The sequence below is a fragment of the Lemur catta genome, chromosome 4 (assembly GCF_020740605.2).
Source record: "Lemur catta isolate mLemCat1 chromosome 4, mLemCat1.pri, whole genome shotgun sequence".
Taxonomy (NCBI): domain Eukaryota; kingdom Metazoa; phylum Chordata; class Mammalia; order Primates; family Lemuridae; genus Lemur; species Lemur catta.
Genome location: NC_059131.1, coordinates 34,199,206 through 34,227,021, shown reverse-complemented (window position 1 = coordinate 34,227,021; position 27,816 = coordinate 34,199,206). Strand labels below are relative to the sequence as shown.

The window sequence follows — 27,816 nt, the reverse complement described above, 5'->3', positions numbered from 1 at the left end:
CTATAATGCCCTACACGATGCTACCCCAAGATGGTCGTCAGCCAGGTGCTTCCTGAACATACCTTGGTCTGGAAGCAGCAATAGAGTTGGGTAAGGTACGGGTGTTTCCGTGCCAGAGCCAAAATCCTCTTCTCTGTCATCGTGCAGTCCACGTCATCATCCTGAAGGATGACATCCTTCTTTAAGACTTTCACAGCATACACTTCATCTTTGCCCTTGAGTTCCGCCAGCATGACCTGCAATGGATCAAAATTGCCCCATCAATCTATGCATGTATAAAATCAAAAGAAGAACACAAGTTTAATGCCAAATACTTTGAAAATTAATTTTTTTCCTTTAATTTGAAATAACAGCATTAAAAAATGTTTAGGAAAACTACCCATTCTAATATAGCTACTATACTTTATTTAGTTTTAATCTCTGGCACAGTGCCCAGGCATAGAAAAAAGTTCAATGCACATCTGTCCAATGATTAGTCATACGTTCATGTATGCTTGTCATATTTACAATGTATGTAGTACAGCAGAGTAATTATTTTTAACTGAACATTACTTTGTAAGCATTTTCTACATGCTCTCCATTATTATAGTTGCTTATAATGTAATTCAAATAAATACATTAATTTATTTAACCATTTCTCTCAAATGAGACACCTAAGTTATATCTAATTATTCAGTATCATAAGTGAATAACATTGAGTATTTTGTACATAAAATTTTTGTTTCTTTTGGGTTACATCCTTAAGACAGACATCCTCAGAAGTAGATTAAAGAGTTAAACATTTTGCACATTTCTTGATTTTCAAAAAGGATGTGCGATACAATGTGCCACTAGCAACACAGAAATGTGTTTCAGTTTCATGGCGATTTACCAACACTGAGTACTATAAGGTTTTTTTTACTCATTTGATAGATGTGAAATGTTACTTCAATGCTGTTTCGGCTTGCCCTCCTCCCCTCTCCCTCTTCTCCCTCTCCTCTCCCTTTTCCCCCCTCTTCCCCTCTCTTTCTTTCTTTCTTTCTTTCTTGAGATGAGGTCTCACTGCATCACCCAGGCTGGAGTGCAGAGGCAAGACCTTATATCTCACTGTAGCCTCGAACTCTCGGGGGCTCAAGCAATCCTCCCACCTCAGCCTTCCAAGAAGCTAGGATGACAGCGGCCAGCCACTGTGCCTGGCTTTGAAACTTTTTAAAAATTTGTTTTCTAGCTATTTCTTTTTGTGTGAATTATTTACATCTAGTTATCTGCTGTGTTATTATCTAGTTATCTGCTGTGTTATTAGTTTATTGCAAATTTACAAACATATAATAAAGATACCAACACTTTATTTTCTGCAAAGATTTCTCTAAGCCTGTTTTATGACTTTTTGTTATTTTTTTTCTATTGAAAAGAATCATTTCTCTTTATGGGCTTGAATCTGTCCTTGTTTGCCTCATGGTTTTTTCTATAGCTTTAAAGCTGGAAACATGATTGCTTTTCCAGAGAGCTAATTAACAATTCTATTTTCTGAAAATGTTCCTGTATTTGATATTTTTGCACTCATTCACCTACAAATGTCACAAGCCTTTCTCTTTTTAAATAACGCCTTAGTATTCCAATGGAAGTTGTCAAAACTAAAAAGCAGCCGCTCAGAATCTTGCTGAGGGAACTGGGGATGATAACCTGGACACCCTTCGTCACCCACATGCCACACACTCTTTAAAACTGGCTCATACTTTGGCTGTGATTTTTCCTACGAAACAACCTAAATGCTCCGCAGTTAAAGTGCTTATCCTGCCTACACTATATGGACATATGGAAACCGAGTCTGACCCGTTGCCCTTGAATCTCACTCAAAATTAAATCAAGTCCTGTCCACATCCCAGAGTCACACGTAGCCAGAGGACTGGGGTCTGCTTCTTATTCAGCCAGTCTCTAAGGAATGTGATTGCTTCAGCTTTTACCGCTTAAGTAAACTCTGGTTACCTTCCTGCCACAGTGATCTCAAGATGAGATAGAGGCAGGTGAGATGGCTGGGAACCGGCTGGAATGGGCCCACAGCTGCTGCCTTCAAGAGTGCAGCACACGTGAGGGCACGTGACCTCTAGGTGACACCCAGGCCCAGCTTTGAGAAGAGCCAGCGGAGAACTAGGGATCTCAGGGGAAATGCTAACCAGCTTCCCACGCTCTCCGCCCCTTTCTTCTTCCTAAAATGAACAGGGAATTTTGTTCTTCCATCTCACCCAGCCATCAGGATGGCGGCTGATCACCATCAAGGCTTTACTGAGCACACTCGGAGCCACACCCCACACCACTATGTCTGTCTCCAGGGGGAGCAGGTTTGGAGACAGGGCCCCAAGGGCAGAGGACACGATCCAAGACATGATTACTCTCATTCTCTTGCCACATGTGGAGGATAAACAGAGCAGGTATTAAGTGTCAGAAAAATCGTTAAATAACATTTAACTTCCAAAGTAATGCATGCTAAGATTTGCTTTGAGCCCTAAGTTCACTGAGGGCAGAGATTCTAGAGTTCATTTTCAAAGTCTTCATAATCAAATAGAACAGAATTCCAGATAGATCTCTGAAGGAGGGAAGAAATGTATTGATACTATCATTGATGATGGAATGCTGAGCATGTTTAAAGCACTTTAAACTTTTTGAAGTGCTTTCCCATCCACTGTCTCACTTGATTCCTGTCCCCATTTGACAAATGAAAAAAACCTTAATTCTAAAGAGGTTAAATCACTAAAGTCCCATAGCCGTTAACAGTTGAGCCAGGGGTCCGTCATTCCACCCCACAAGGAAGGACAACGTGACCAGGCTGAAAGGTTCTTCTTTAATCTTAGATCACCCGGAGGAGGCATTGCCAAGGGGCACAGGAAACCAGCAGTTCCGCCCACGTGTGCCACAGACCTTGCCGAAGCTGCCTTTGCCCAACACCTTGATGAAGTTGAACTCATCCAGGCCCAGGCGCTTGGCCTGACCTTGCCGGAGTTCCCCGTTCTCGCCAGGGCTCGCCAGCTGCCCGTCAGACGACGCTGCCCGGTGCTCCTCCCCTCGGTTGTCAAATGACAAGGCCTTCCGGATGTTGTTTTCAAGTTCTTTTAGTTCTAGGCCAAGGGCAACAAGATATCGAGTTAGTGCACACCTTGTGAGCCCTTCCCGTTTTAGGACTCAATACTCAGAACTTCCCCTATGAGCTCTCAACCTTCTGTCTGGCCCTTCATAGCAACAGACCCAGGTGGCATCCCACACATGCTCCTTTCTCTGTTCAACACACGCTCGTCGGCATCTAACGTACAGCAGGGCCTAGCTGTGCAAAGAGGACGACACAGTCGCTGCCCTGTCCTCACAGGCTCCTTCAGATCACACCGGCCCTGGCCACCTTTCTGAAGTCTCCTTTGCCTGGTGGCCCCCTCCCTTCTTCTAAGTGTAGCACGGGACTCGTGCCTTCCTGGAGCTCTGCAGAGTGGGGGGCAGCAAGGCCCGTTCAAGTTTCCTTTGAAGATTAGAACTAATCGACATCACAGTAATCACCGGTGACATAAAGATTTCAACAACTGAGACTAGGAAGGCTTCACACCTTCTAAAGGTCTTTACCTGGCCTTGTTGCTGGGTTTATTCTGCATACCCATCTCACAAGATTATCTAACAAAATGAGCAACGGGTTCATCACTAACCAAAGAATTGCTTCCCAGGGTGACGTGATGCAGACTTATCTGCAATGGGGAGGGAATTCCTCAGTACAATTGCACAACCATGAGACGGTCTTGTGCCTCCCTCCAGAGCATGTGACCTGAATTACCTGGGGCTGATAATGCCGGGTGCTCCTCTGACCTTTCCTATGTGAACAAGCTTTACGGTTAGCTACTCATTCCCCAAGACACACACTCTCCTGTGTAGAAACCAGTGTCTTGAGCATAATCCAGTTTTAAAAGATGCTTGTGAACAACCAGGATTACAGACAGGGAACACAGACTATTAAGCCTTGGGAGTGAGAATAAGGCAAGAGTGACCACATGCCCCTTGACAGAAAGATCTTCAGCTTCTTTTCAGGACAGAGGCCTCTGAGAGCTGAGCTCAAGGAATTCGGAGATCTTTCTTAGATCTGGAGTTTGGCTCCTCTGAGATGCGCTGGTGTCCGGGGGAGGGACACAGGGGAGGGGCAGCTCCTGAGTCCCAGCTACTCCCCACACCAATTTGCCAGGTACCTATCACTCTTAACTAAGAGTAATTTTTCATCTCAGCATGGAGCTAAACGCGTCAGTCATTAAATGGATTTTGGAAGGCAGAACTAAGTGTTTGGGGACTAAAGCCCCCTAACTCAACCTGATCTCAGGTTTGGGGTATGACAATGAGAGGGGTTGTCGAATTCAACTCCCGTGAGCGGCTGACAGGTCTAGGGCCAGACACTGTGAAGAGAGCTAAGAAAAGAGAAGGTGGACTCTTCTTCGTCCCTTACACCTGGAAACAAGCCAGGGAAAATAACAAACTATAACATCACACACTCTCTCTCTTACCCTGTCCTGGAAGGAATTTAAGGCAGGCATGGCCATTTAGTGCCCAGCCCTCAAGAAAGCCTTGCAGAGTGCAAGAACAACTATTAAATCAACATGGAAAGGGTGTCTGAAGACCCTCCAAGGTGTCTAGCTGTGTCCGCTAACAAGGTCATGCCTGGGTGAAGAGGCCTAAGTGCCTAGGTCTTTCTGGTGGCAGAGCTCAGGGGTAAGGAAGCAAATCTGAAGGTCTCACCCTGGTCACAAGGGGAGGTAGGTGCTGACTTGGATCGATCTTCCTCGGACGGCGAGCTTCCAGAAGCAGGCTGCGGGGACTCGGCACCAGCGATGAGCTAGAGAGGAGAGAAGGAAGGAAAATCCATCAGAAGAAAGGGTTCGAGATACTACAACAAGAGCTGTGAGGGTCTCTGCTGCATGTGCCACTTGCTGGATTGATATTCTGAAAGCACAGACTCCAGGCTTCAATTGCCAATTAAAGCAAAGAAAAACAAGAGAATTTATTTGTTCAACTTTTATTCTATCCAAATATAGCTGACCTTTCAAAACACAGCTCAACCTTACCTCTTCCATAAAGCCTCCCTCTGCCTATCCAAACAATGCAAGTTATCACATCCAAAGCAACGTGACACGTTGTCTCTAACACCTGTTTGGTACTTATTATCTTATTCAGCTTTATATAGTTAATATCTTTATGTGTACATTGTGGGGGGTTCTCTCCTCAACTGTAAATTCTCTACAGATAAGACTGCCTAGCACTTTTATCACCCCTAGTGACTTGCATAATAGACGCTAAGTATTTTCAGACGTACTGATAATTGTTGGCAAATTTTAATAGAACAGTCGCAGTGAAATTTGTTTCTTGGCAGAGATGCTGGCACAGCCACTTAAGTTGCCGTTAAAGTCAGCAGTTTGGACTAAGTTACATGACAAACATGTCTGGTCCCTTTCGCTCTTTTTCCACCCACTGTGAACATGTGTCCTTTCCGGATGACAGGCTCTTGTAAGGGGCAACACATGGGGAACCAAAGCCCCGGGAAGGCTTTGCAGTTTCCGGCCAAGGGCATCCTCCCCCATCATGTTAGACTAACTTGAACTGTGATGTGGCTTTTTCCAGCTTTTGCATCAAGAGCATCACAGCAATGAAAACATCAGGACTATGGTCCAGCAGACTTTTGCCCCACCCCTTTCTGAATTTCTCAACGTTGGCTTCTTACTGTCGGGTTCCCCCGCATCCACGGTGGCAGACACTGTCCTACTGCTAACATTACAGCCCATGTATGCATGGGAGAGACGGCAGGCACTAAAGTTTTTCTTTTCAATGTTTTAGGACAAAGCTCCTATCTTTACTTCTAGCCAGAAAAAATAAAAGACCCATATTCTCCTGAAAAGGACTTTTTAGAGCTCATAAACGTGTCTAATGTCGTCATCAGTGTTTGTGGGACTCGCCTCTCCAGCGGGGCCCTGGCATTACTTGGGGACTGACATTCTGCTTGTAATGCTGACGCCTTGGGTCAACAACCAAAATTCTGTTTCCACCAGTGGGATTTACAGAGCCAAGAAGAGCCACCAAAACTACAAAATCTCAGTTAACCAGGGAGAAGAGAATTTTTTCTGAAACCCTTGTGAAACAGCTTTACTTATTGAGAACACAGTGAAGGAGAAGTTTAAGAAAATGAAAATAATCCATCCCTTCCCATGTAAGAGAAAAGGATCTTCAGGGAGGCACCATGGAAAAGACACAGGCAGGTTCTACAATGAGCAGATAACTAGGACACTCAGCGCCCTTTAGAAGGTATTTCAGGGCAAAATTTAGGGAGAATGTTTAGGAGTCCAGACTGTAGGGGCAGCTAGAGTCAGACCTGCTTTCCTAGCAGAGAGCCCGGGGGGTTTGCCAGGGAGCGCGAGGGCCGCTCCACCGCACCCTGTCACCAGCCTCTCTTGCCCAGTGAACATGTTTCTGATGTTCTCATAACTTACTTTTCAAAGACCTCTTTAGTTTTCTAGGCGAGGAGCCAAGGCTAAAGAAGAGCCCGTAAACAACGTGCTACAGATGCCTTCAGCTCTATTTACATCTGTGGGCCCCCGCTTGACAAAATAACATTGCAGCAAACGGATCTCTTCCTACTGATATTCGGAATGTCACACAGATCAGTCTCCAAAGAAAGGCCCAGATGTTTCATGTCATGGAACATTAACAATATTCCTCAGGCAGCTCAGTGCTGGTACTATCACGAATCTCCTTGGCTTTCTCCCTAGAAAAGAATGCGGTTCCAACTCCTCCTCCATTTATCCTCATTATAATAATACCGGGGGCAAAGTTCAGGCACTGACATTGCCTTCCGTGCCAGTTCTGGAGGCAGATAAGTCTTTTTTTTTTTTTGGTCTAGAGTTAACCTCTTTCTAGAAGGAATTCCAAAGTCCTCATCTCAAAGCTTATGTTTCTCTGGCAAACATAACCCCCGAGGCTTGCCTTGTTTTCACCCCACTTTTGGAGCTGAAGGAGACTTCAATGTTACCTGCCTGGCCTTTTTTTTTTTTTTTTGGTAATTTAAGCACGTATTGTTTTGAGTAAAATACCTCAAACCCAGGAATCTTAAAACCTCACTTCAGAGCACTCTCAGGAACCCAGCACAGAGATGCTAGCCCAGAGAGCGCTCCAGAAATGCTAGCAAACAGCCAGTTACCTTTTTCCTCCTCTGGCCGCTGTTTGTGATTTTGTCTGGCGTGACGCCCAGGTCGGCCAGCACTTTGGCGATTCCCCTGGCGTCCACGCCACAGTTGGGGGCCACGTTGGTCTCACATCGACGGTGGACGTTCATTTTGCACACTGTTAGGAGACATGAGAAGAGACATACAAATGTTCATGGCCTAAAACTACCTTTTTATCTGATTGCATGAGATGTTCATGAAGTGCTACACATTCGAGACTGACTTTGGAAAATGCAAAAAAAGAAAAAGAAATATCGCCCATCATCCCATCATACAGAACTAAAAATCATCTAGCAAACCACCTTGTAGAGACAACCACTGCTTCTAATTACTTCCTTTCAGCCATTCTTTCCACATATATTAAATATAGATAAATAAATATCACAGTTATATTTCCTTCCAGGGAGAACAAAGACTCTAGGAGCGCTTAATTCCTTCTCTGAAACAAAATTATTTTGAATTCTGGACCCAAATGGGTCATATGTAGGCAGTCTAGTCCATTACTCTGCTAAACGTTGGAATATTCCTGAGAGAGGAATGCCCACAGTTGAACTTCTAAAGCTCCTTTGAGATCTACAGCCTGAATTCAATGAACGCTTTTGTTTTTCCCACATCACTTAGTTGTCCCTGGGGTAGGACATCAAAGGTGAAAACATAAACTGCTCACTTCCAGTCAGCATGTAAGGAGCTTAGAAGTCAGCACTCCATTCTAACAAGTAAAAAGCTGCACAAATTATAAAATCAACAACTCTTCTTAGAAATGTCCATGAAGCAAACTGCTGAAATATCCCAAGGCAAACTGCTGCCCCCAGATTGGACAGCCCGCCAGCAAACACAGAGAATCACAACTTACTGGAGCAGAAACCCCTGTAGGAACAGCGCCAGGGTGGGAACACTCGAACTGTAACTGACGAACTGCCGGGGGCTCGGTGCAGACAAGTCAGAGTCAAAAGCTCTAGGGGGGCCCCAGTCATGGGGGACCCCAGGCTTTTGTGCGTTCCACCCCCAGGAGTTCAACCAGATTCTGACAGTAAATCTGAGAAAAATCCCCTCATGGTTTCAGCAAGGAGAAGGGGAAAAAGAACCACTTTTGAAATAGCCCAGAGCATTCTGCTCCTCTTTAGGCTCTCCCTTAGGAGAAACTATTTTACCAGAGCTTAAACTATTGGGGTTTTATCAGATCCAACTCCCAGGCCACTCTTGCCACCCTGTCCCACACCCTAAGGGAAGACTGAGAAGCACTTTTGAAGTTCACAGTTCGGAGGCACAGGGTTACTAGAGACCTAATCACAGGACTGTAGACTGCTTTCTCTCCCTGCACACCTTACCACCACGTTACTAAAGGCCCATTTACTGCACTTCCTTTTATCTAGCACATAACATCTGGCTAACGAGAAAAAACTGCAAGGCATATAAAAGGCAAAAAACACAGTTTGAAGAAAGTGCAAGTATCAGAACTAGACTTACATATGGCAGGGATTTTGGAATTATCAGACTGGGAATTTAAAATAACTATAATTAATATGCGAAGGACTCTAGATAAAGCACACAGCATGTAAGAACAGATGGGCAATGTAAACAGAAACGGAAATTCTAAGACAGGCTCAAGAAGTAGTGCTAAAGATCAAAACCACTCACAGAAATGAAGAATGCTTTTGATGGGCTTATTACTAATAGTAGACTGGACAGGGCTGAGGAAACAAACTCTGAGCTTAAGGATATAGCAATAGAAACTTCAAAAATGAAAAAAAAATAAAGATAATAAAGACTAGGTGGGGAAAAAGAACAAAATATGCAGAGACTATAGGATAATTATAAAAGGTGTAACATATGCATAAAGAGAATACCAGAAGGAGAAGAGAGAGAGATAGGAAAAGAAATATTATTATATCATTATTATTGAGAGTTTCCTCAAATTAACATCTGACACCAAACCACAGATCCAGGAAGCTCAGAGAATATGAAGCAGGATAAATGCCAAAAACAAGCAAACAAAAAAAATCATACCTGGGAATATTTTCAAACTATAGCAAATCAAGACTAAAAAAAAAAAAAAAAAATCCCAGAAGAGGTCAGAGGAAAAACAATCTTACCTATAGAGGAGAAAAAAATATATATTTGCATGTGACTTCTTAGAAACCATGCTAGCCAGAAGAGAGTAACGTGATGCATTTAAAATGTTGAGATTATAAACCCACCAACCTAGGATTCTCAACCCAGAAAAATATCATTCAAAAGTAAAGGAGAAATAAAGACTTTCTCAAGACACAAAAATTGAAGGGAATTTATGGGTAGTTAACCTGCCTTGAAAGAAATGATAAAAGACATTCTCCAGGGAGAAGACAAATGACATAGAGCTCAGAAACTCAGATCTACATAAAGCAAGAGCAGGGGAAGAAATGTGAAGGGGTAAAGTGAAGGTAAAATAAAAATTTATTTTTTTATTTTTAATTGAGCTAACAGATAATAGTTTGCTCAAAATAATGACAGTGTGTCTGATTATGTATGATTATAGTATATACAAGCTACATATGTTTATGTGTAAGTGAAATAAATAAAAGCAGTGAGATAAGGGATGGGATGGAGGAATTAGGATTATTGTTATTATAAGGTACTTGTACTTTCATGAAGCAGTATGGTATTATTTGCAAGTGGACTTGTATTACTTATAAATGTGTATTGCAAACTTTAGAGAAACCACTAAAATAAGTTGAAAGAAAAGAAGTATAACTGATATGCTAAGAAAAGAGAGAAAATTAAATCATAAAATACTCAATTAAAACCACAGAAAGCGAAACAAGAGTAGAGTACAAAAACAGAATAAAGAGCAAAGGTAACAAATAGAAACCAGTATCAAGTATGGCAGATATTAATCCAACTGTATCAAGAGCCACTTCAAATGTCAAATACACCAGTTGAGAGAAATCATCACAGTGGATTATAAAACAAGACCTAATCATACATTGTTGACAAGAAACACATTTTAAATATAAAAACTTGTATAGATTAAAAGTAAGGGCATGGAGAAAGATATATTGTGCTAACATTAATCAAAAGAAAGCAGGAGTAGCTATATTAATTTTAGACAAAGCAGACTTCAGAGCAAGGCAAGTTATCAGGGAGAAAGAGGGACATTACTCCAAGAAAACGTAATCCTTAATGTGCAAGTACCTAACAACAGAACATCAAAATCAGTGAGGCAAAAACTGGTAGAACTACAAGGAGAAAAAGATGTCTCCATTATTATAGTTGGAGACTTCAGTGCTCTTCTATATGAAATGAACAGATCCAGTAGGCAGAAAATCAGTAAGGACACTGTTGAACCCAACAGCAACATCAATCAACTGGATAAAACTGGCATCTATTGGCAACTTCGTTCAGTAACAGCAGAATACGTATACCTACTTCTCAAGCTCATGTGGAACATTCATCCAGAGAGACCTCATTCTGGGCCATAAAATGCATCTTAACAAACGTAATAGAAACCACACAATGTCTGCTGTCAGGCCACAAGGGAATTAAACTAGAAATCAGTAATAAAAAGATAGATGAAAAATTCCAAAATACTTGGAGATTAAACAACACACTACCAAATAACATATAAGTCAAAGAATAAATTGAGAAATTTTAAAATATTTTGAATTGATTGAAACTAAAAATACAACTTGTCAAAATTAGTGGGATACAGCAAAGGCAGTACTTAGAGGGAAATTTATAGTAGTGAATGTATACGCTAGAGAGAAAAAGACCCAAAAATAAATTATCTAAGCTTCTATCTTAGGAACTAGAAAAAAGAGCAAATTAAATCCATAGCAAACAAAATAAGTAAAATAATAACAATTAGAACATAAATTAATTGAATTGAAAACAGAAAATCAACAACCAAAAGCTGATTCTTTGAAGGTATCAGTAAAAATCAATAAGCCTCTAATCAGGCTGAGGGGAAAAAAAACAGAGAGAGATAGAAGATACAAATTATAATGAACAACTCTATGTCCACAAATTGGATAACCTACACGAAATAGACCCATTGCTTGAAAGACCATCTGCCAAAAGTCATGCAAGAAGAAATGGACAATATAAATAGGCCTATATCTAGTAAAGAAATTGAATCAATACTTGATAACTTCTAAAACAGAAAACGCTAGGACCAAAAGGTGAATTCTAACAAACATTTAAGGAGGAAGTTATACCAATTCTCTTTAATCTCTTCCAGAAGATAGAAACAAAGGGAATACAACCTAACTCATTTTATGAGGCCACCATTATCCTAATAGCAAAAGAAAAGACATTACAAGAAAACTACAGACCAATTGCTCTCGTGAACATAGATGCAAAATTCCTCAAGAACTAACTTATCAGCAAATTGAATCCAACAATGTACAGGAAGAATTATATATCATGGCCCAGTGGGATTTATCTTAGGCATGCAAGGCTGGTTCAACATATAAAAATCAATTAATGTAATCAATCATAAAAGGCTAAAGAAGAAAAATCACATAATCCTATCAATGCAGAAATAGCATTTGACAAAACCTAACACTCATTTATGATAAAATATCTCAGCAACCAAGAAATAGAAGGGAACTTCCACAACTTAGTAAAGAACATGCACAGAAACCCTACAGCTAACATCATACTTAATGGTAAGAAACCAGAAGATTTCCTGCTGAGATCAGAAATATGACAAGGATGTCCCTTCTCACTACTCCTTTTCAAGATTATACTGGAAGTAAGATAAGGAAAGGAAATAAAAGATATACTGATTGGAAAGGAAGAAATAAACCTGTCTTTGTTTGTAGATGACATGATTATCTACATAGAAAATCCAAAAGAATCAACAAAAAACTCCTGGAACCAATGAGTGATTATAGTAAGGCTGCAGAATACAAAGCTGATATATGAAAGGTAATTGTTTTCCTATATAGTAACAACGAACAAGTGGAATTGAAAATTAAAAACATAACACCATTTTCATTAACACCCTCCAAAATGAAATATTTAACTATAAATATAACAAAAAAGTAAAATATCTATATGGAGAAAACTACCAAATCTTGAAAGAAATCAAGGAAGAACTAAATAAATGGAGAGCTATTACAGTCCATGGACAGGAAGACTCAAAATTGTCAACATGTCCGTTCTTCCAAACTTGACCTATAAATTCATTGCAATATCAATCAAAATCCCAGAAAGTTATTTTGTGGATATTGACAAACTGATTCTAAAATTTATATGAAGAGGCAAAACCTAGACTAGTCAACACAATATCAAAGGAGAACAATGAAGTCAGAAGACTGACACTACCCAATTTCAAGACTTACCAGAAAGCTACAGTAATCGAGATAATGTAGAATCGGCAAAAGAATAGACAAGTAGATAAATGGAACAGAAGAGAGCCCAGAAATAGGCTCTCAGTTGACATAAAGATAGTCAGCTGATCTTTGACAAAAGAACACAGGCAGTACGATGGAGCAAAGATAGTCTTTTCAACAAATAGTGCTAGCATAACTAGACATGCAAAACAATCTAGACACAGACCCTACACCCCTCACAAAAATTAACCCAAAATGGAGCATGGACCTAAATGTAAATTGCAAACTACGAAAGTCCTAGCAGATAATATAGGAGAAAATCTAGGTGAGTTCGGCTATGGAGACAACTTTTTAAATGCAACACCATCATGCATGGGCATGATCCATAAAAGAAATAACTAACAAGCTGAACTTCATTAAAATCAAAAACTTTTGCTCTGGGGGGAAAAAAAAACTGTCAACAGAATGAGAAGACAGTAACAGACTGAGAGAAAATATTTTCAGAAGACATATCTGATAAAGCACCATTACCCAAAATACAGAACTCTTGAAACTCAACAACAAAATGAACAATCCATTAAAAAATGGGCAAAAGACCTGAGCATAAACCTCATCAAAAAATATATTCAGATAGTAAATAAAAATTTGAGAAGATGCTCTACATCACGTGTCATTAGGGAATTACAAATTAAAACAATGAGATACAACTATGTGCCTATTAAAATGGCCAAACTCCAAAACACCGACAATATCAAATGCTGGTGAGGATATGGAGCAATAGGAATTTTTCATTCATTGCTGGTGGGAATGCAAAATGGTACAGCCACCTTGGGAGACAGTTTGGAAGTTTCTTACGAAACTAAATATGCTCTTACCATATGATCCAGCAATTGTGCTACTGGTATTTGCCCAAATGAGTTGAAAACTTACGTCCATACAAAAACTTCCACATAGATGTTTAAAGCAGTTTTATTTATAATTGCTCAAACTTGGAAGCAGTCAAGGTATCCTTCAGTAGGTGAATGGGTAAACTGTGGTATATCTAGACAATGGAAAATTATTCAGCCTTAAAAAGAAATGAGCTGTCAAGTGATGAAAAGATATGGAGGAACATTAAACGCATATTACTAAGTGAAAGAAGCCAACTGAAAAGGCTACACTCTGTATGATTCCAAGTGTATGACACTCTGGAAAAGGAAAAACTATGGAAACAGTAACAGGATCGGTAGTTGGCAGGAGTTAGGTGAGAAAGGGATGAATAAATAGGTAGAAACATGGAGGATCTTTAGGGCAGTGGAACTCTTCTCTGTGACACGATAATGGATTCACGTCAAACTCATGGTATGTATAACACCAAGAGTGAACCTTAATGTAAACTCTGAACTTTGATAATAATGTGTTGATTAGGTTCATTGATTGTTTCACATAGATTGTTAACCAATGTACCACTCTGGTGCAGGATATTGACAGTGAAGGAGGCCATGCCTGTGTCAGGTTAAGAATCTATGGGAAATCTCTGTGCCTTCTGCTCAATTTTGCTGTTAACTTAAAGCTGTTCTTAAAAAAAAAAAAAAAGTCTATTAAAACAATTTTTTAAAAAACAAAACCATCCCTGGAACGAAACCAGGCAGGATGGGCAGACCTCCTGCATGCTCTGCAGAACCTGCTGACTGATGGCATGGCCCCCTGCCACCCGGCTTGGAGAGTTCAACTGGGCTACTGAACCGAAGATGCCCACAGGGCTAAAGGCAGGGGTGGGTGTGGTTGTGCAAGGGTGGCTTTCCCAGGCAGCAACACCCAACAAGAAAGCACCACCACAGCCAGGGTATGGCACTGACTCCACCAATTGAGCTATTGCTAATGATCACCTGAAAATCCTTAGGCTGATGGTTTATGCACCACACAACAGCACTCTGCTTGGAATTCTCCATCCTATTTTCCTTAGCAACAGCTGCCCCGGACTCTCACTCACCTTACCTGCTCTGCCCACTAAGCCCATGAAAGCCCTCCTCCTCTGCGTCTTTGTGAGATGACAGAAATGGCAAGAGTAGAGCCAAAATAAGAGAATTTCTTGGCACGGGCAACTAACTGCTCTGCATAACTTAACCACCGGCGCCCTCTGGTGTTGAAATGCTAGATCTGCCTGTCCTGACAAAACAACTTAGGCTGGCAGGTCAGCAAAGCAGAAATGGTTTTGAGGACTTCACTTTTTATTTTTAAAAACTCTGCTATTTCCCTGGGAGAGCTACACAGCCAATTCAATGTGTAAGGAAAAAAAATCGCAATCACACGTCAGGTAAAGTGGACGACATGAGATAGTGACTGAAAGTGCTTTGAGAAGCCTGGAACCAGGGGCGCGGCAGGCTGAGCAAGGGGAGCCCCCGGCAACCCAGGCAGCCCCAGTGGGAGCACAGGCCCCGGGGCGTCACCAGGAGGCTGCAGACCAGCAAAGGAAAGCAGATGTGCCTGCTGGAACCAAAAGAACTCTGAGGTGCACTCACATCAAGATGACCAAAAGAACACCCAAGGCTCCCCACCCCATCACTATTGGGGAGCACCAAGGTCAAGGCCTGTAGCCCTGGGCTTCCCTCTAAGCCCTCTCTTTCCAGGATACTTCCTACTGCTCACTTTCACTGGTGTCACTTGGATGCAGTTATGCTGGGAAGAAACAGAGCAGCTTTGCCCGGGGGTTCTATAAAAGGAGAATCGCTACACCCAGCCAGTCACCACATATTTGTTGAGCACCTACTATGTGCTGGGTGGCATAACAGCATTCTCTCAGGACAGATTGGGTGGGGTTGGGCACACTGACCTTCATCTTCTAGTACATATTCTGCTGTCACTCAGAGAGACTTTGTTTCCATGTTTCCACCCCTTTGATAGCTGAGATTAAAGCTATGATTGCAATGACGTGGGTCAGGCTACCGGGAATTGTTCCAAAGCAAGTTGAGGACCTGAGAACAATGACAAAGCCATGCCATGCCTGAGGAGATGCTTAGACCTACGTGTACTGCAGGAATTTCTTTATGTGAGGGTAATTTGGCCCTTCAGGGTAAACGAGGGCAATGGTTTGATTTCCTAACAGGTTCCAGTCAGTCATGCCATGCTCAGAGACAGAGAGCAAACAATTGTAAATAGGAAATTGCACGCTTGTGCAATAGAAATTGTCAGGGTTTGGGGCAGAGTGACTGACTGCGGCATCTCGGGCAAAAGAGGAGGAAGGAGGTTAGAGTGCAGCCCCTTGGGGTCATGCTGGGTCAAATGTCACCAGAAAGAGATTTGGGAGTGCTGACCGCACAGGAACCATCACTCAGAGCTTCCCAAGGACCACAGCTGGCCTGCTGTCTGCAGCATTCCCCAGACAAGAACTCAGACTGAATCTCTCACTGACCTTCAGTGTGTGCGGGGGGACATCCGTCATGGTCCCTAGGCATTGCCAGATCCCACTGCAAAGGACTCCAAATCAACCGAGAGCAGTCCCACGGCATTTGCTCCCTACTCCCCATCCCAGGTCTCTGTCCTCCCTCAAGGTGCAGCTCAATCCCCAGCTCCCTTTCCTGACCACCCGGCCCTGCTGCCCTCTCCTGCCTGTGAATTGCTCACCATTATTTCTGATTCACTGCTTGAATCATGGCCCATTATTTCACTTGTTATGTTTAATGCCCAAGTAGGAGTTTCTAGAAGGCTTAAGAAGTGCTGTATCTACAAGTTCTCCGTAACACCTCGCATAAACTGAGGTGCTTTTCGAATACTCTATGAAAAGCAGTAATACTTAGGCAGCATAAACTGTCAGACCAGACCCCAACAGAGAACAGGTAACCAAAACTCCAAACTCACTACATGAGCTTGTGTTGTCCACGTAAAATTAAACGTCACTGCAAAAGAAGGTAAAGCAGTCTGTTAACAAGGCTTGACTTGAAAACCAACCAACAAAAGCACCCTTGTGTAATTCCTTCATTGTTTAGTTCAACCACAAAAAGACAAGGGCTTAAAGTTCCTGTGGGACCTCTAGGGATCTTCCTTCCATAACTATTACACATATGCACAAAGATGCATGTATGAGGATTTTGCAGCAGCATCAATTAAAATAGAGACAGTACAGAAACAAGTAAATGTCCACCAAGAGGGAAATATTTAAATACTCCATGGAGCGTCCATAATGTGGATTTCAAGCAGTCATTAAAAAGAATAAAACAGACTTCTATTCACTGCCTTGGAAATACTCCGAGATGTTTTGTCAGAAAAGAAAATTATAGAACAATGCATACAAGATTGGCTTAAGTATCTACTGAGTACCAATGTGCAGGCTCCATTCTAGGTGCTGGGGCAACAGCACAGAACAAAACAGATAAAAATCTCTGCACCCATGGAGCTTATATTCTACTGGAAAGAGAGAGAAATAAATATATAAGTAATTTAGAATGTTAGAAGGTGGTAAGCACTGTGATGAACAAGAGCAGAGGAAGGTGATAGGAGATAAGAGCTTCAGTTTCTGAAAGGGTGGTCAGGGTGGACCTCACAGACTAGACAATCATGTTTGTGGGGTGGGTTTGGGGCTACTGGTGTGGTGGGCAGTCCCTAGGTGGTCCCTGGTAATCCCTGCCTCCTACATTCACATCCTGATGTAATTTCCTCCCCCTGACTGTGGGCTGGACCTAGCAATTGTCATCTAATGAACAGAGAATGTCAAAAGTGATGAGATGTCATTTTTGAGGTTAAGTTACAAAAGACCGGTTTGTGTCTTGGGCATCCTTTCTCGCTTGCTCTGACGGAAGCCAGCTGCCACGTTGTGAGTTGTCCCATGGAGAGGCCCACATGACAAAGAACTGATGTCTCTGGTCAACAGCCATGTGAGTGAGCTCGGAGTGTATCCTCTTCCAAACTTTCAGACGAGACCACAGCCCCCACTATCAGCTTGACTGTGACCTCATGAGACCCTGACTCAGACACATCCAGCTAAGTTGTATCCAGATTTCTGACCCACACAAACTCTGAGGAAATAAATATTGGTTGTTTTATACCAATAAGTTTTAAGATAATCTGATATGTGGCAACAGACACTAATGCAGTGCGTGTATAAGTATCCATGCAGCAAATGTATATAAAAAAGCCTGAAGGGACCCCCAGCAAAATGTTAGTAGCAGTTAAATCTGAGGATGAAAGTGGAAAGAGAATATAAAGATTTTCATTTTTTTAAACATATCTAACGTAAGTCTTGCTTGAACCTTTAGAGTGAAAACAGAATATATTTATGTATTGTGCTCTTTACAATTCTAAAAATAAAAAGTTGAAGGTATGACAAGGGGCCTAGTTGTCAAAAATAAAAGGACTGACATTTCCAGAAATGCTGAAAATTAAAAATTATTTTTTGTTTTCAGTGTTTTTAAAATACCCAAAATACCTTTTTTAAGAAAGAAAGAAAGGAGGGATGAAAGGAGGCAGACAGCCCTTTATCTTTATGGCCTCACACAGCCACCAGGAGGTATGTGGCTAAGGTCGCTCTGTTTTTATCATTTTCATTACTGTCCGCAGAAGGCAACAGGTCTATTGGGGTTACAAGTCAGGGGCACCAAGCCAGGGTGACATGCCTGTGATCCCCGGCCAGACGGTAAGCAAACCAGGACAGCTCCTTCAACTCCTAGCCTGTGACCTCCACAGGCCACCACCCCCTGCCCATTCATTACTTCCTGGAGAGTAGGTGGCACCCTGCCCCTTAGCGCATGAGAACAGCCTTGGACCAGACTGGTTAAGACAGATCTGAGAGAGGCAGGAGCCGGGAAAGTGATTCACCAGGAAGGTGTAGGCCAGGCCTTCCCAGAGCGCACCTTCTTCCCTGTACTTTGCCCCCTCCAGGTGGGCAGGCAGGTGCAGATGGCCCAGCCCAGATGGGGATGAGAAAGAAACAGGGCTCCCGTAGGTTCCTGCAGGGCAGACTGCAAGCTCTGTAAGCAGGTCTGGCTTTCCTGTGAAATTTCCCTCGGTGTCTGACGACTTCAGGGTGAGTGTGGAGGGCAGGCCATGGGGCAGGTGAGAACCCCAGATCTTCTTTAGGGAAAGAAAAAGCAATCGGAAGGGATTGGGCATCTTTCCCTCCAGGGGAACATGACTCCGTGTGTCAATGGAAAAATAAAACAGAGGTGGAAAAGGGCCTCAGAGAGGCTCATCGTGCAGGTGAACACGAGGCTGGAGGTGGTGACACTGTTAAAGTGGAGAATGAAAAGGATCCAGCTGCCCCAGAGGCCAACTACGCTAACACTGGAACTCGGAAGCTAATCTCTGGACTGTGTAGCGATGCTTGAAGTGTTCAGGCGGATCCACGAATGAGTGTGGAGAGAGTGTCACACGGCAGGCACTTGAATCATAAAACAAAAGAAAGGAAATATTTTACATGTTTGCTTAGTGCCACTGTTTTTCTGCCCTTGGTTAAGGAACTGAGCCACCCAACAACTGTGTGAGCATCCTCCGTGGGTCTGGAACCCACAGCCGTGAGCAGGGGAAGGACCCCCTCCCCCGAGGATGCAGGCAGCCTCCCCCCCCCACTTCCCTGTCGTATGCCCTTGTGCACACCCACTCTCGCCAGCAAAACAGAAGTAATGACACTGCCTCTACCCAGCTCCTACAGGGACAGTCCCCAGAAAAGCATATACACAATGCATTCTTGAACCTGTGTGCTTTGGACAATTTTAGGCTGAAAGGAGAGTGACCAGGACAATTTCATGGATCCCTCCTTATAGACCCAGCTCTTGAGAAACCTGTTCTGCCGCAAATATTAGAACCTATTCCAGGAGCGGGAACAGCAACAAAGCTGAAGCCACAGACCAGCAGGCCGACCTCCGGCCCCGGAGGACCCGCCGGTGTGGTCTAGTAAGAGCACCAGCCCCGGCCAGGCACAGGACCAGCTCCACCGGGCCTTGCTGAGGGGCCCGTGCAGGTCACCAAGTCCTGATTTCTTTCTCTTAGTAACCATAGCTGCAGAGCCAGGCTTAGAACTGGGCATAAGCAGCCCCTTGGCCCATGCCAGCCTCTTCTAGCCACAACCCCTCTCCAGATTTCTTCCCACAGAAACCCTGAGAAAATATTGGTTGTTTTATACAAGTTTTAGGATAATCCGATATGCAGCAAAAGACATTAACGCAGCGTGTGTATAACTATGCATGCAGCAAATGTATATATAAAAAGGCCTGAAAGGCCCCATAGCAAAATTGTAGGGCAAGAAGTCTGCAGGGCCCAAAAGACTTATAGGAAAAGGCTCCAAAGACGCACATAGAAACAGAAGGTTGTCAGGACAAACTACTCGGTATGATACCATAATGTCGGATACATGTCACTGCATATCTGTCCAAACCCACAGACCGTGCAGCACTGAGAGTGAACCCCAGGGTCAACTATGGACTTTGGGTGATGACGATGTGTCGATGCAGGTTCATCGACTGTAACAGATGTGCCGCTCTGGCGGGGATGTTGGTGGGGCGGAGGCCCTATGTGTGGAGGGTGGTACACGGGAATTCTCTGTACTTTCCATTAAACTTTGCTGCTGTGAACCTAAAATTGCTCTAAAAATTAAGTCCTTTAATTAAGACAGAGAGAAGCCACAGGAGGATAGCAGCAGGGGGGAAATGGCCAAGTCACACCATCAGAGGGACAGAAGAGGGAAGGTCTGTGGACTGTTGCTGGGGACCTGCATTCTGAACAGTCTTCGCCTTCCAAGCCTGTGTGTGGCTGACTCTCCTCCCGGCTCCTGGGCTCCCGTGCACAGATATCCTTGCTCCAGGCATCCTCATTCTCCCCTTTCTTTCCTCGAACAGGAGAAACAGCATTTCCTGCCCAGTGAGGGCTGAATACACTGACCCTAGGCCCTGTTTTCTTCGGGGTCATCCAGGGATACTCAGCCCCAGCAGCAAGATCTGGGCTGCTTTCTTAAAGGATCAATATTTATGAGATGACGGTATCTTCATTTAGATTCCCTAGATACATCAATAATTAATACACTTGCTAAAAACCAGATATCGCCTTGTCAGAGTCCTACCAAGAGCAGGCTCTGCTTCCCAGTAACTACACGCACCTTTCCCAAAATGCATCACTCCTCTGCCAAGAACATTCGAGATTCCCGCTCCCTTTCTTTTGTCCTCTCCCATGGTTTTCCTCTCTCCTGAACCATTTCAGGCACACCCTGTAGTGTTCAGGGTCTAGAAAGCGTTAGAAGGAATACTCCAAAGGGAGGACAGAATGGCCTCCCCTCCCACCTCCAGAGAGGCTGGAAGCCCACATGGGGCAGAGGCTGTGTCGACAGCTGGCATGTCCTCACGTCCAGGGTCAGGACCCCGTCTTCACTCCCCACAGCAGCAATTTCCAACCTTTGCCACCCTTCTTGTGCCTTCTTCACCCCCAATCCTCCTTCAACCTCATAAGACCCTCCTGTTTCAGAAAATAAGGGAAATTGTCGTACAACACCCTCAGCAGGTTAGAAACTTAAGTGATCATTTTGCCCACTCCCCTCCTCCCGGATTACTGTCCTGGACACAGAAAGCCATCTGCACCAGGCCTGGGCCTCAGGCTCTCCCTCCATTGGGGGAGGGATATCCATCCTAATTCCCAAGGCCCACCGCGTCCCCTCCTCCCTCCTGGCTCAATCATCTCTCCTTTTTCACTGTCTTTTTCCTGACTGACTAATACATTCTGAAAGTACTTCCCCCTCCATTCTCACTTCAGCCTATGCGCTTGGGCTTCCATCCCCCTGTCCCACTAAGATGGCTCCTGCCGAGGTCACTAGTGAGCTCCTGGTTGTTAAATCCAACCCCACATTTCATGTCTTGTCTTAAATAACTTCTTGGGAGCAGTTAGTACCACTCACCACTTTTTAAGTTTTAAGACTCTGTGCAATTTTGGCTTCCATGGTGCCATTCTCTGCTGCTCCTCCTCCTACCTGTGAGGTCTTTCCCTCCCACTGTCCTGGCAGGCCCATCCTTGGATGCTGGTGACCTCTCCCTTCCTACACAGCCCCCAAGGTTTTCTCTCTTCAAATTCAGGGTACTTAACCCTGGAGAGTGACATCTATTTTATAGCTTTAACTACTTAGATATCGACAAATCCCAAATCAAAATGCTCAGGCTAGAGAGTCTTCTCCCCCAAGTGTCAGTGAGAATGCTCAACAGTTGGACAGCTCCATGTACACGTCCCACGGTCACCTCAGGTGAACACGTCCCCAACTCAATGCCACCACCTCCGCCTCCAACCCTGTGCTCCCAGTTGTATTCCCATCTCAATGACTGGTGTCACTATCCTCCCAGTTGGATTTGGTCACTTTGTCCAGTAAATTCCTCCTCCTCCCATTACAGTCATCACCTTATTTCTCATTCTCAGAATTTCTCACTGGGATCCCTTCGATGACCAATTTTTTACGTCTTCAGTTTATTTTCTTATATATTACCCATTTTTCCACAACAGGAATTTCTTAATACATTTAGTATAAAGAAAACACTATTTTAAAATAATACCCATGCAATATTGCTGCTCAATAGTTCACGGCTGTCCAAACCTGTGAGCAGGCTGAGCCAGCTTATAAAGCTGGACATTCCCCAGACCCCCAAAACATGTTCACACCTCCCACATTACGTGCTGTTCCCGTGCCACTCAGCACGCTTATCAGAGTGGACAGGTCACAGGTAGAACAGGGAACAGAGGAAGAAACTGAAATTCAGGAGTCAAGGTTCAAATCTGACTTCTGCTAACAAGCTGTGTGACGTGAGTGGTTACTTCGTCTCGGAGCCTCAATTTCCTGGCCAGGGACATGAGGATAATATCGCCTGTGCTCCCAGCCTGTGAAGGCTCAGTGAGATACCTCACGTGACAGCATTCTGGCACCGCTCCTCCCAGGAGGAAGCTCTGAACCACGGATCGTGACAGAGAAGCCCAATTCATATCCATTACTTACTTCACAGCCTAACTTCAAAAATATTTCTTCCCCTCTGCTCCCACGTATCTTTTCTTAAATTATTTCTATACTTTTGTAGACTCATCTTGTCTCCCCAGCTTAATTATCCTAAGAGGTGGTGGTGGGAGGGTTTCCCACTGCAGAGTGTTGGACGGCCTCTGCTGAGAGAGCCCAACAAATGCTCAGAGTTGCTCAGGAGGGCTTAGCAAGGGCTCGTGCTCAGTCCTTGTGCATATCTGCAACTCACTTCCCAGGCTACAAGAACAGACAAGGATTTTTATGAAGAGGAGAAGTGGGGTGGTGGGGTGGTGCAGGGCCTGAGGGTGGGGCGGGGAGCAACTTACCTTTACACTGCAAACCCTGCCGCAAGAGGCCCCAGAGCAAGGACCCACAGTGGTCGCAGAAGGTGGGGACCTTGTAGTTGTGGATACCGAACTTGTGGGGCATGTTGACGCTGAACCGCTGGGAGCCCACCTGCAGGAATGGCAAGACACAGGGTCACCGCCGAGCTCCTTTCTGCCCTGGAGTGCTCGTCACCAGACTCTTAGGGAACTTCTCTCCCAGACGGCACATGTCACTGTAGGTGGCAGGCCCTAGCGTGGCTCTGAAAGCTTCCCTGAGAGTCAAGGCAAAGAGAGCCTCCACCCTGGCCCGGCCTTCACTCCTGGTGCCCCGTCGGACGCTGCCAGCCCCAGGCCTGCTCCCCCCTTCAGTCGCCCCACACCAGGGCTTCAGGCCTCTAAACAATCTCAGCACACAGCCCTCGATGTGCACCTCACACTTGGGCTACTCGTGAGATGTCACCATGTGGCTTCAATGCTGCTTTGTGCGTGGAAGCCCCGCACAGGAAAAGGGTCCTCTGGCAGCTCAGCGGTGGGCACAGGACTGGGCACAGCAGCAGGTGAACTCGGCACAGTCGTGGAAATCGTGGGTCATCCATTAGGACTAATAATAATTAGGAAAAATGTAGCCAAATACAGAGTGGTGACACTAAGGATGCTAACTTGTCAGTGCTGATCACATGCCAGGCACCATTATCTCAGTTAGAACTCACCACGCCTCCACGGGGCAGGCCCATGGTTACCCTGAGTTCACAAATGAGGGAAGGAAACACGGTGGGATTGAGAAACATGCCTATAAACCGATGAGAGGCAAAGACAGGCTTCCATCCCGAGTGTGGACTCAGTCGGGCCCAGGCTTTGAGCCACGACACTGCCTCTTGCTGAGTATTGAAAGGGATACAGGGAAGGCGGCAAGATGGAAGGGGAGGGAGGTGGGAACAGGAGTCCAGGTGTGGGACCCGTGGGTCTGGGGCTGCCACAAACCACCAGAGGTCTCAGGTAGGCTCCTCAAATTCTTGGGGCCTTGGATTTCTCATCTGGCAAATGAGGCTGGCCCCCAGTGCCGTGTCACAGGACCGTGGGGGCAGTGGGACGGCAGGGGTGGAAGAGGTGGAAACGTGAAGTGCTCCACAGAAGCAAGGGGTCTTCAGCATGGGCCACCTCCCTGGGCTGTCTTTGCCCCTCCACAGAGCTACCCTCTGCCTGTGTCTCTAGTGGAACACACGCACCAGCGGGCCCCTCTGAGCGGGCAGGAGACCAGCACCTGCGACACCTGTGGGCAGGGAAGGACGTCGCTCTCGCTGCCCTGGGAGTCAGGGAGTGGTCAGCATGCGACAAGGCAGTGGGGCCTTGGCCCCCTGGTGAGTGAAAGGCCCCTGTGGGGAGCAAGGAGGGGGGAGGCCGGACAGGGGCCCGGGCTCGAGGGCAAGCACAGGGGAATGGCTGCCCACGTGCTCTGCGTCCCCTGACCTCACACCACGCTCCCCATCGCCTGAGCTGAGGAATGGCTGGTCCTTCCACTGGACTAAGATTTTCCTGATCCCTGCCGTAGATGCATGGGCTACCAACTAGGGTTTTGCCTGGGTACAGGATTTCCAGGATTTATTGAAAAAAATTATACTCACTCCCGCTTAGATACATAGCTTGGGTGTGCCTTTTTGTGAATACAGACATGTCAGCTTTGTAACTGCCTGCCTCAGCGCTGAGGATGTTTGAGATCACTGTGCCACTCTGTTCCTGCTAATCCCAAAGACGCGACAGATCTCTGAAAATAGAGTCCTGCTCTCTCCCAGGAATAGCCCCAGAGAGAGGAATGACAAAGGTGGGAAGGTAGGAAAGCGGTCCCAGGTGACTGGGAGATTCAGCGTGGGGGTGGAGAGTGCTGTGTGGCCCTCAGGTGGGGCCACTAAAAGCTCTACGGTGTCACAACGGTGGGAGGAGATGAAGGACACACACAAGAGCACACCACGGAGTCAGACAGACTGAGAAGCAAATCCAAAGACTGAACGGGCGCCGGTGGAATGCACACACGCGCTCCTGCTGGGGAAGACAGAAAACCAAAGGGGTGAGCAAGACTCAGAACACAGGGAGATCAGAAAGACGGAACTGTGAGATAAAAAAAAAAGAGAAAAGAGGAAGGGGACAAATGGAGACAGAGCATTCCTTGGTCATCACAGCTGGAAGTGCAGGAAGGGTATGAGTCCTCGGCTAACACAGACACAAGACAGGGGAGCTCACCAGCTATGTGCTCTTGGTGCAAAATATTTAAGGAGCCTGTCCTGGGAGCACCTTTGATAGGGAGGAAGGTATCAGAAGCGTGGCGTTTAGGGCTCCCTGTGTTTGCGGTATGTGTGTACATATGTGTGTGCTCATGTATCACACTAAAGGCGGTTACACAAAAGAATGAACTCCGAGTTTGGTCTCCAGCAGACGGCTTGCCTGTGGCCCCAGCCGGCCAGATCGGCTGCCACTGACGGAGACTGGCCTTGGGAGGCATGAGACGGTGGCAGGGAGAACTAGGACAGGTTCATCGACCCTGCCCAGCTAGGAAACCTAAAGCCTCCCTTCCTCAATCCCTGGCAATTTGTCCCTTGGGATACATGCCCAATTGGGGGACACACCTCACTGGAGACTTCTTTTCACTGCTCAACATTCGAGGAAAGACAGTCAGAAGAACTAGGTCACAGAGGAAGCTGGGTTCTGGCATTTCCAATCTCAATTCTCTAACCTGAATGGCATGGACTCTGATGGGGCTTTGCCCTCCCAGGAAGTGCGAAGAGCTTTAGAAACCTGCAGAGGCTCACAGGGGATGAGGCCTGTGAGACCCTTGAGGGTAGGACCCCTGTACTCCTTAGTTCCCATGGGACGCGGCACAGTGCCTGCCATACAGGATATTCCCAATAAATGTTCACCGCAGCATCCACAGGGAGGCAGGCAGGCAGACAGCAAGCAAGCGTCTCTTTTTTCCACTTACTTGGGAAAGCAATGAGGGTAACGGTGTACTTGGGGCCACGAGCCCAGACCAGGAGTCAGGAAACATGAGTGCCTACTTGCAATTGTCAGCGTGACAGGAGAACGCCTGTGAACAACTTGGGGACTCCAGGCTCAGGCTAAGCCTGTCCCTCGCTGCTTCACAGAGATGGTATGAAAGTAAAAGGAGATGGATGATGGGAAATTCCTGATATCAAGATGCTATTTGGTTGAATTATTAAGTCACTCTGGTTGGAAGCCAAATTGTAGACCTTCCTCATCATAAACCAAGCTGATTATAAACCTACCCAGGGCCCCTCTCTTTGATCCCCGACTCTAACAGCCTATGCTGATACAGTATTATTTCACCTAGAATTGAAACCAACTGTTCTGAACACAGAACACCTATACCCACGTTCACACTTGTCATCTTCCTCGAAAAGGTTTTCAATCTACCACTGGTACCATCATTCTCCCAACCACTCAGTTAGCAGAAAGCAAGCTGAATTTTCTTGCTTCCTCATCCCAACAACATCCTTAATAGCCCCCTCTGACAATAGTTCCTGAGATTAAGAGGCAACACAGTGCAGCGGTCAAGGGTGAGGACCCCGGGACAGACCACCCAGGTTTGAACGTGGCTCTTAGACATGTGATTTAGGGCAAGTTAATTTGACCTCTCTGTGCTTCTATTTTAAAATGCCAGTAACATCTAACATCTACCACACTGAGGTTGTTATGGGATTAAACAATATATGTTAAAGTGCTTAGATCAGGGCATGAAAGAGCCCAATGGCTGCTATTATCGCGGTTATTTCTGCCTCCTAAGTACTCCCTGGACTTGCTCATTCCACTCCATTTCCCCATCAGCTCATTAAAGATAAGGTTCCTGCTCGTGTGTCATTTCTTTCACTGTTTATCACCTGCGTGGAGCCAGTGACACATCAGTTAGCCACTTGAGTGTTCCGATAACAAAATAAAAGATTTCACGTTTTCCTTGTGGGCGTGAGCTCTGGGATCACACTGCGCCTGGCATAGTAACGTCCACAGGGGTGAGATTGGCTTGGAGCTGCGCTCATCCCACAGACTCCGCCTCCTGCCAGCAGACCGTGGACAGCTCCCTTTGGTTTTGATCAGCACAACGAAGACAGTGGCAGGGTCTCAGAGAGAGGTGGTTTTCTCGGGGACCACAGAGCAGGCGGTGAAGGGAGGGGTTGGCAGTGAGGAAGCCCAGTGCTCTCATGTCACAAATACTTACCTGGTCAGGAGCCTCCTGTCTCTTTAATCCAGCGCACTTGGTGATTATGAGCTCGTGACACCGCTTGTGGACCACACAGGTGCAGACTGCAAATAGCAAAGATGGGACGGCTGAGTGACAATGTGGAGAAGGGAGTATCTGTCCCAGGGCCCAAACAAGTCTCAGGGGAGGGACAAGGGGAGCCATGCCCCTTCTGTCACTGAGCCTTGACACTCTCCCCTAAAGCCTGTTATGCAATTATTTCAAAACACTCTGCCACCAGAGTCATGAGGATTTCTTAAATGCTCTGGAGAGAAATGACACATTTATAGGCAAAGGCATTGGCAGGTTTCCCTAATTGAGGGGGTACTGATCAATTTTCTCACTTCCATATGCCACGGTCAGGGAACTTCCTTCCTTCCCAGCCTTTCCATGGAACACTGTCTACTGAAGGTACAGTTGCCTTGTGCTCCACTCAGGGTCATGCCAGGGTGGCTGATGTGACACAGGGAGAACTGCAGGCAGCACAAAAGTTCTCAGGCTTTTGTTTTTTTAATCCAGTTGAGCCCTGACATGCCAAACTTCAAAGTTCCTGTTGCATTTAAAATGTCTACAAGGAGCGACCTGGAGCTCTGTCTCTAGTGTCACGGGGCAGTGTGGGTGATAGGTGGCCAGGAGGTAAGTAATCTGTTTGTACACACATCGTCCGAGAGACACAGCAACCTCCAACAGAACCTGCCCAAGTTCCCCCAAGGGCAAGACCCGAGTTAAACAGCGCTGGGCAAACAGATGGACTGACATTCTTGCTCTAACCGCA

General features: G+C 45.3%; 1 protein-coding gene across 2 annotated transcripts in view; it reads right to left on the bottom strand.

Moving 5' to 3' along the window:
- The window catches only part of PRKCE (protein kinase C epsilon), a 462,687-nt gene that overhangs the window by 151,110 nt on the left and 283,761 nt on the right, over nucleotides 1-27,816 (bottom strand). For both annotated transcript variants that reach the window (XM_045549528.1, XM_045549529.1), the window contains exons 5-10: nucleotides 27,021-27,106; nucleotides 22,799-22,928; nucleotides 7,184-7,326; nucleotides 4,735-4,831; nucleotides 2,896-3,092; nucleotides 63-236 (exon numbers count right to left, since the gene is read on the bottom strand). In XM_045549528.1, coding sequence (XP_045405484.1) covers nucleotides 63-236; nucleotides 2,896-3,092; nucleotides 4,735-4,831; nucleotides 7,184-7,326; nucleotides 22,799-22,928; nucleotides 27,021-27,106 — 827 coding nt within the window. The remainder of the gene's footprint in view (nucleotides 1-62; nucleotides 237-2,895; nucleotides 3,093-4,734; nucleotides 4,832-7,183; nucleotides 7,327-22,798; nucleotides 22,929-27,020; nucleotides 27,107-27,816) is intronic.